Source organism: Corythoichthys intestinalis, chromosome 21, assembly GCF_030265065.1.
Source record: "Corythoichthys intestinalis isolate RoL2023-P3 chromosome 21, ASM3026506v1, whole genome shotgun sequence".
Classification (NCBI taxonomy): domain Eukaryota; kingdom Metazoa; phylum Chordata; class Actinopteri; order Syngnathiformes; family Syngnathidae; genus Corythoichthys; species Corythoichthys intestinalis.
The window spans coordinates 31681689-31691252 of NC_080415.1; the positions used below are offsets into that span (position 1 = coordinate 31681689).

The following is a 9564-nucleotide window of genomic DNA, read 5'->3' on the forward strand; positions in this document are numbered from 1 at the left end:
AGGGATTGAACGTCTACTAGTGATAAAATCATGTAAATTCACTCGAATCACTTTGCGCTGTCAATGAGTTACATGAACATCCTATTAGTGCGTATGGCTGAATCCATCTGCTCCCTGTTAAGACCAACATGAGCAAAGTTTTTGGTTTTTAATGCATTCGTAATTTAGTTTGTAGGTATATTTGACATTTTTTTGTGTTTTAACAATTTGTTAAGAGCATTGTAAAAAAAAAAAAAAAAGTATAAAATTTTATAGCATTTAAGCTAGCGGACTTTTGCTATGCAAGTTCGCCAATTGTTCTTTTGTTGTACTTAGATCCTCGTTTATTTAGCTCAGGTACTTTAATTTTTTATGCTCCTAAACTAAATAATTCATAGATTTATTGACTACTAAAATAAGCCCTACATCCTATAAAGCAGGGGTCCCAAAACTTTTTCCGGGGTCAGTTTGTAACAGAAAAAGTGTGACGATTGCAGGAGTAATGTAAAAATTTATTGTTTTTCAGAAAGCCACAATCAAATAACCCTTTCTGGATTCTTCACGGAACTAAAGTAAATAAAATAAAAATAATATAATGTAATTAGTGCTGCAACGATGAATCGATTAACTCGAGTATTTGATTAGAAAAAAAGATTCAAATTAAATTTTGCTGCTTCGAGTATTCGTTTAATTAAAGTGGCGTTGTAATGGTTTATTTTGAAAGGGTTTGCATTCAGTATTATTGATTGGGGTGGATACACTGCCTTCTAGTCTGCCTCATTTCAAATGGCTGAATCCAGGTGCTCCCTGTGAAGACCAACATAAGCTACGTTTTTGTTTGAGCTAATGTTTTTTTTAAAAATGCATTTGTAATTTAGTTTATAGGTATATTTAGGCGTTTTTTGTGGGAATATTTGTCTGAACCATTTGTTAAGGGCATTGTTAAAAAGTTAGCATTTTGTAGTATTTGAACTAGCGGACTTTTGCTATCGAAGTTAGCCAATTGTTTTTTTGTTGTACATAGATCCTCCTTTATTTATTTTTTATACCGTTTGAGGCTCAGCTTAGGTAATTTAATTTTTCATGTTCCTAATCCGATTACTCGATTAATCAACTACTAAAATAAACAATAGTTGCAGCCCTAAATATAACATAATATAATTAATATAATAATAACACTAATAATCAAATAACCCTCTCTGGATTCTTCACAGAAAAGCCAGGAAATAAGTAACACAAGTTTAAAAAAAAAAAAAAAAAATGTTTAGGGGGCCGGACCAAATGTCCCGCGGGCCGTAGTTTGGGGACCCCTGCTATAAAGGGTTAAATTCCTTGGCAAAAACATGACAAAGCAAGTGGTTTTCATCACTTTCTTGTTCTATGCACTTTATTACTTTCTGAAAATCCATAATTGTCCGTGGTTTCTTTGGAAAGACGACTCTCAGCTCTCAACCTGGACGTTATCCCAGACCCGTACCACATCTGGACAGTCACTGAGGGCCTCGATGAGCGCTGAAGCCGCCTCCAGCTGCTCCCGCTCCAGTGGCGTAAGCAAGGTCGGGAAAAACTCTGAGCCGGCCGACGTCACGTTCATCCCCATGTCCTCTAGGGACGCTCGTACCTTACTCACGTCCGCGTTGTCACAGATAAACTGCAAAATAAATATTCTTTGTGAATAGGGGGAAATCGAGTTGGTTGTAACAGTTGCTATAACTTGACCACCAAAGCAAAGCAACGATCCATGAAAATACACCGTTCCAACTAGAGGAGTTCCAAAAAATCGATCATTAGTACATGCATCGCGATTCGACACGTGACGATTCGATTACGATTCATAAAGGTTCAAAAACTATGTTTTTCCCTCATAACTTTATGGCAGCCGCTCGTAGCAGAACGAAATCCAAGACACGTCTGCTGCCGGGCACAGTTAACGGGCGCGCGCACGTTATGATGGATGCTGCCGGTTACTGAGAGAGAGATTTAATCCTTTTGGAAAATAAATTTGTGTATTAGACAAAAGCGCAAACTATTTTTTTTTTTTTTTTTGAGCAAGAGGGGAAGAGAGAAAGTTCGTTGCTCCTTGTCATTTAGATGTCCAGCAGTAGTTTTAAGGCCTTTCAATTGAAAAATGTCCTGAGTGTGTTGCTTAGACCCGTGTGCATCTAAAAGAGGTGAGTACACGAACCCTCTTTTACTGTTTAGCCTCTATAGTTGTTGTTTATGACATGTTAATAGTTAGCGCCGACGCTAAGCTAATTAGCTAATTCGCTAACGTGTATTTCATATGCAGAACGTGTAAAGCTAATTAGCTAATTCGCTAAAGTGTATTTCATATGCAGAACGTGTAAAACCACGATTAAGTACAGCGGTAACACTACAAACACGCGAAATAGTACAGAATTCTGTGAAAATAAAGTATATTTGTTAAAAGAAGTCTTATTTCTAAAGACACTTTGTTTCCAGAAAACGTGGAATTTATTCCACCCGTGTAAATTTTATTGTATTGCTGAGAGAAATAAGTACTCCCTTTAAAATGGTTAATGTTTTTGCTAGGGCTGTCAAACGATTAAAATGTTTAATCAAGTTAATTACAGCTTAAAAATTAATTCATCGTAATTAATCGCAATTCAAACCATCTATAAAATATGCCATATTTTTCAGTAAATTATTGTTGGAATGGAAAGATAAGACACAAGACGGATATATAAATTCAACATACGGTACATAAGTACTGTATTTGTCTATTATAACAATAAATTAACAAGATGGCATTAACATTATTAACATTCTCTTAAAGTGATCCATGGATTGAAAGACTTGTAGTTCTTAAAAGATAAATGTTAGTACAAGTTATAGAATTTTTGTATTAAAACCCCTCTTAATGTTTTCATTTTATTAAAATTTGTAAAATTTTCAATCAAAAAATAAACTAGTAGCTCGCTATTGTTGACGTCAATAATTACACCATGCTCTCTCATGGTACTAACCCATAAAATCAGTTGGACCCAAGCGCCAGCAGAGGGCGCCAAACACACACAAAAAAAAGTAACAAGCGGGCATTACACTGTACTGTCATTTTAATCTGTTTGAGCGGGGCATGTGGGTTAATTGCGTCAAATATTTTAACGTGATTAATTGAAAAAAATTAATTACCGCCCGTTAACGCGATAATTTTGACAGCCCTAGTTTTTGCACTTTCTTGTAAAAAATAAATAAAATGGTTAATGTTTTTGCACTTTCTTGTAAAAAATAAATAAATAAAAAAGCAGCTTAAGGGCAGTTTTTTGTTGGATGGGCATGTTTCCATCGTTCCTGTTGAATCATTAGGATATTTTATTTTAAATAAATAATGGACATAGATTTGTTTGGCTACTGTATTAATTTGCAATGCACGATGTATCGATAATTGTGATAATTGTGATAACCACGATTATCGTCAATACTAGAGCTGGGAATCTTTGGGCACCTAACGATTCGATTACGATTCAGAGGCTCCGATTCGATTATAAAACGATTATTGATGCACCCACCTCCTTTTTTTTTTTTTTTTTTTTTTTTTTTTTTTTTTTTTTTTTTTTTTTTTTAATGTTTTGTACATTAGTTCCAAAATTGTTCAAAAATACTCTCAGGCTAAACCAAACTACTATTTCAGTATCAAGTTAACATATAGCAGTAAACAAATATACAAAAATAACAGTAAATAAAAAATTCCAGTCCCCATTCTGTATCAGCAGCTTTAAACTACATTCAATTAATTTCATGTTGTGAATCAACCGTTAAAGTTGTTAAAATTGCTCCCGTTATTCCATAATTTCCCTTTTGTCTACTTTCGACATGTGAAAGTTTTAAAACTATTTTAAAGATAGATTCAAGTCAATATTTTACCGTTTTAGGAGTATTTTAGATAAAAAGTTAATTAGGTTTGCTTGGAAGGTTCGCTACAACAGCCTTGCAGGGAAGTGTACTGCTTTAAGATGGCGGCCGTTTACTAACGCCCGCATCTAGCTTTTTGTAGATGTGCTGCAAACGCTACCGAATCTATAATGCATCTAGTCCTATATAAATGATATCTACCGTAACATTATGTGTATGTACTTTTTAGCAGCTTTTCGGCAGCAGTCAGGTATGTTGTTGTGTTTTTTTATCTCATGAGTTGAGCTAGAGCAAAAAAACCTAAAAATTCACATGACGCAAATTTTTCTTGAACTTCACCCCTAAAGTTAATGATTGCAGCAGAAAGAAAAATAGACCAAGAAAAGCCCAATTAATTTCCATTGACAAAAATTGTTAAAATCTCATAATTCAAAATTGAAGATTGTTTTTAATGGCTTTTTGCAGTTTTCGCAAATTTTTGGGGCGGGCTTTGAATTGATTTTCACTTTATTTCTCAGTTTTCGTAGTTCTTTGCAGTTTTTCGAGGTGTAACCAATGGCAAAGACTGCTACAAATATCAATGCTATGATCAATGCAAAAGACGGCGATTCCAAAAGGTTAAATACGAGATGCTAATATTTGTTAGGTTGAGAAGTCAAGATACTTTTTTAGCGTACAAACAGCACAAGGCTGTGAATGTTGTCATAGTCCTTGTGAGTGAATGTTCCGCAACATCGCCACTGGGAGGCAGTGTGGTGCTTCACATAAACGTTTATGCTGACACAAGAGTAGAAGTCAAGATACTTTTGTCCATTTCACCCAAACTGATTAAACAAATTAATAGTGTTAATTTTAAATTCATATGGCGCAATAGGTGCCAGTATATTCGGAAAGCAGACATGGTGAAAAATGTTGAAGAAGGAGGGGTGAATGCTATTGATTTTGAGGTAATGAATGGGGTGTTGAAATTAAAATGGTTGATCAACTTTGTCAAATATGGAAAATCCTTTCGGTATTTGATTCCTAATGCGATTTTTCAGAAATTGGGGGAATTGGATTTTTGTTACGCTGCCACTTTAATGACCGCTCTCTGCCGATAGAATTGTCAGATTTTCATCAACAAGTGCTCCTCAACTGGAAGATGATTTTCAAACATATTTTTTCCCCTTATAATACACCTACACGGAACAACCGGTATATTCAGTGGAAAAGGAAATCAATTTATTTAGAAGAGTGGAATTCGAAAGGAGTTTGGGCAATTGCTCATCTTCTGGACGAAAATGGGAATATATTACAGTATGAGGAGTTTAGCACAAAATTTAATGTTAAATGTTCGATTAGGCAATTTAATAGGATAACAAAAACCGTTCCTTCACCTTTGATTTCGATGGTCAGAGAAGGTATTTGGCACTCTAATGTCTCCCCTGGGTTGAGACAGCTCCGCATACAAGGCGTTGATTTAAATGATATTAAATGCAATAAGTTTATAAGGATGCTTTTGTGTCAGGAGTTGTTTTCCCGGTCTCTGACTTTTCTCGCATCATTTAAACAACTTAGTAACGCAATGACGCACGCCTTTACATTCTCATTAACGGTAATGGCATTGCCAAGATGAGGAAAAGTAATTTATTAGATTACTCACTACTGAAAAAAAATAACGCCGTTAGTAACGCCATTATACTCTAACGCCGTTAATAACAACACTGGCGATGACAAGAGTAGCCCTACCAATTTCACCAATAAGACGTTGCAACAATGATCACATGACTCCATTAAACCAATCAGACGCAAGCTTGCCGTTCTAGGATCATGCCAGCCTGTTCAATCACGTGTCTATGAAGCACCGTAAAAAATAAAGTATTTGACAAAGAGCGCTGCCATCAGCATGACTCGAAAGTGCAGATTTTAATCTCTCTCCCAGTCTTTATTTAGCACCGATTGACCACGGAAAACCAGAGATATGATCCTTTTTTATTTCATAATAGCAACTATGAAGGAACCACTGTATTCACTATTCAAACTATGAACTATTTTCTCCACTAGAGGGCACTCATGCTCTTTGGACGAATAATGCTTCGTTTCTGTTTACTTGAGTACACTTTTTGGCTACTCTATCCACCTCTGCTTATACGTTAATTTGTGTCCTACCTGCAGGAGTGGCGCCTCGTCCTCATCGTCGTCTTCAGTCTCCTGTACGTCCTCCGCTCCGGCCTCGATTGCCAACTCCAGAGCTCGCTCCGATGTCACGCCGCGACCGGGCACGGCCACCACGCCCCGCCTGCTGAAGTTATAGCGGACGCCGTCCGAGAATGTTCCCCTGCGGACGGGTAGGACATCACAATGAGAATGAAAAAAAATCTAAAAGGAGAAGGCCGACGTACCCATTTTTACTGAGAATCCGTCGGACGTCCTGCTGGCTGCGCGTGATGTTGTCGGTCAGAACTTCAATGAGCAGAAAGCATCCACCTGGTCCGCGAGCTTCAAACATGTGCTGCGACGCCGGTTTTGCCTTTTCCTATGGATGGAATATATTTAACTCATTTGTTGTCAACTCAGGTACACTGTCTTTATTGTATTTACAAAGTGTGTGCTGTGGTAGTTACCCAGATAGCAGACCGACCTTGAAAAGATGTTGGAGCAACATTCCGCTGTCGATCTTATATCGTTGATTCAACGTCAGTTTTGCACCCTCAATTAATGTTGAGGTAGCGTTGAAATACTTACAAATCTAAACGTCATTTCTATTATTAATAATATTGGAACAACGCTGAATCAGTGTCATGTTTTCCACCAAAATGCCCACTCCTCCATAATTCAATGACTCTTCAATCATATTTCCCGGTCAATCATAAATCAACTATTTGTCAACATTAGTTCATCAACTATAAAACAATGTTACCCCAACCATCGCCTGACATACCATAGATCAACGTTGTTTTAACGTCACTTGACGTCAAAATTTTTTATGTCAACCATACTGATGATTTTGATGTAAAATCAACGTGAATTCAATGTTGGTCTGCTATCTGGGTAGTAAAAGAAAAACACCCATTAACAGCAATAGATTGAGGTTAAAAATAGAATAAAACATAATATTTACTTACTTTTTAAAAATATTTAAAATATTTTTATTACATTTGCAGTGCTTAAAAACATTTATTAAAATATTTGGTAGATGTTAAAAATAGATCAAAACATAATATTTACTTACTTTTTCATATTTAAAATATTATTATTACATTTGCAGTGCTTAAAAAACATTTATTAAAATATACATTTTTTTTTTTTTTTTTTTTTTTGAGGAAAAAAAGGGAGGGGGACATGTCTTATACATACATATATATTTTTCCAATGCTGCTAAATCTGAATAAATACATTGAACACACCAAAATATATATATTTTTTATGTAAATAAGCTCCACCTCTACTTCGCGGATTTTTTATTTTCGCGGGGCGGGCAGTCCCCACTAACCGCGAAAAACGGGAACACTGTACTGTTAACTATAAGCTGCAATTGACAAAAAATTACTGAACGTGAACGCACCGCATTCTTGATTGCAGTTTCAATGGATGCTTTTGGTATGTTTTTATTCCTGCACTGCTCCAGAAGTTGGGCTAAATTGGCGTTCATGTCAGGATTGGGTCCACCCTCTGCAAAGAAAATACTCAGGTAAGAGTGAATAGACATATTTTAAGAAGTAAAAGTTGAGTTGTGCTCACCTTTCACTGCAATCTTTATCATTAGTCCAAATTTAGCTATCATTCGCCCCCTGGCTTCATCTTTAGGTCCTTTAATATGTTTCACTTTGGACCACTTATTGTGACCCGCGCACAAAGCGGGGCTGAAATGAACTGTCCGGACGGGAGGATGAGTCCGAAGCCACTCAATGGGTGCAAAGTTCCGGAGAACCCTGAACACCACCCGTCCCGCCATGCCCTTCACACACACTTACTGGCACGGTTGTTACCAAGTCACATTTTGCCTAAACGCGTATAAGAAGCACTATGAAAAAAAATGAATAGTAAAACGCTGCTATGCGTTCGAGTATTTACAAATTAGGTAAGAGAGAGCGTGTACGAGGACAACGTCCTTGTAATGAGCCCGTCACTTCCGGGTTGTTGTGGTGACGCATAGGGAGTCCACACACTCACAAATTGTTATTTTACTTAAATATTGCTTAAACTTGTTTATATAGTCATATGCGATCGTTAATTAATTAATCTTAAATGTAACAAAAACTACGTCAGAACAAATACAGTTTTATTTATTATTATTTATTTATTTAAAGCACGCCCACTTTCGGTCTCTCCACCAATCAGCATGTAGTCTGTCACGGCATTCTCAGATACGATATTCGAAAGCATTAGTCCGTTCAATAAATATCAGTATAAAGGCGGATTTTGGGGGTCTTTTTTCTTTGTAAAACTAACACTTTCTCGAACGTAACAATTTCGTCACAAAAAACACAGTCATTCATTTTCGCTGATGACAACTCTACTTACTTCCTGGTAATTGATCAAGCAGCAAAAAGCTGTCAATTTGGTATCTTTGTTTGAGAAAGTCAATATTTTTTGTAAAGCCCCGGGTTCGTGTGCGTGTATGTTGCGTGGACTTGTGTGAGTGTCAATACAAACATGGCAACAACAAAAAAACAAAAACTACTTACTTCCTGGTTCCCTACCAATCAGACGCCACCGATCAACAAAACGCTTTCACAGACCTCCGGAATTTAGGTACACGAGGGAGCTGGGTTCACTTAAATCAGTGCTTCTCAAATATTTTCTATTCTGCAAACCCAGGAAGACGTAAACGCTTCAGGACCCCCCCCCCCTCCATTTTTCGAGTGACACCCCCCCCCCCCCCCCCCCCCCAAAAAAAAAAAAAAAAAAATCCGTTCGCCCGTCATCGCAGGTTATTTGAAAAGAAAACAAAATCTAAACTTTACTTGTCCTACAATTTTTGACCAAATCATAAAAGGGGTATGAAAGTTGTATACAGAATTTGGCAAAAAATAAACCTGCGGTTCCCCCAAAGTTTGCCAACAACTTGCTCATTCATTTCTAATGAGATGTCATTGAAAGCTATGTCCGTCCAAATTTCCCATTCATTTTCAACAGCAGGAAAACATTGGTATTTGTGATTTTTGCCCATTTACCATGACAGCCCATTGACATCAAACTGGTAAGTAATTAAATAAGTCGATGCCACTGACAACCATGCACGTCTAAATTTCCCATTCATTTTCAATGGCAGAAAAACCTGTGTGGTTGTGATTTCTGACCGAAAATTTACCAAACAGCCCATTGAAATTCAACTGGCGCCCAAGTAAGTCAATGCTCTTGACAGCCATGCAACCTAACGGGTCCCCAAATCAACAGAAAGTGACATGATATCAACAGGTCGTGTCCCCGAAATGTCCCCAAATCGTCAGGAAGTGTCATGATAGATCTGTATCTCTCACAGCAAAGCCCCATCGTAATTTCTGCAGAAATTGCAGTTTGTAGTTTCTCTAAAATTATTATTATTATAAGTACACTTCTGCATAAGATTCTGTCCTTTTATTATATTAAAGGAAAAAAGTAATATATACAGGGGTGCACATAATTTTTTTGCCCAGGTTCTCAGAGGAGGACCTGGAGATGTGACTTGGTCCTCATTGAGCTTGAGAGCTGATCCGCCTGATGCGATACATTTATGACAAGCTTTACTTA

The 9564-nt window shown here is 36.9% G+C and overlaps 1 protein-coding gene across 1 annotated transcript; it reads right to left on the reverse strand.

Moving 5' to 3' along the window:
- Nucleotides 1-1322: 1322 nt before the first annotated feature.
- LOC130909671 (translational activator of cytochrome c oxidase 1) lies at nt 1323-8434 on the reverse strand. Its single transcript, XM_057826413.1, has 5 exons — nt 7573-8434; nt 7397-7503; nt 6234-6367; nt 6001-6169; nt 1323-1630 (listed from the first exon to the last, which is right to left on the reverse strand). Exons 1-5 carry the CDS (start codon nt 7784-7786, stop codon nt 1421-1423), a joined length of 834 nt encoding a protein of 277 aa, XP_057682396.1. The 5' UTR covers nt 7787-8434; the 3' UTR covers nt 1323-1420.
- Nucleotides 8435-9564: the final 1130 nt, after the last annotated feature.

Bases quoted from the DNA above. Each gene is read 5' to 3' on its own strand.
- LOC130909671 (XM_057826413.1), bottom strand. From the start codon at position 7,786: ATGGCGGGACGGGTGGTGTTCAGGGTTCTCCGGAACTTTGCACCCATT. The intron at 7,504-7,572 runs GTGAGCACAACT...TTTTCTTTGCAG, and splicing joins GATAAAGATTGCAGTGAAAG to AGGGTGGACCCAATCCTGAC. The intron at 1,631-6,000 runs GTAGGACACAAA...TTTATTTTGCAG, and splicing joins ACGAGGCGCCACTCCTGCAG to TTTATCTGTGACAACGCGGA.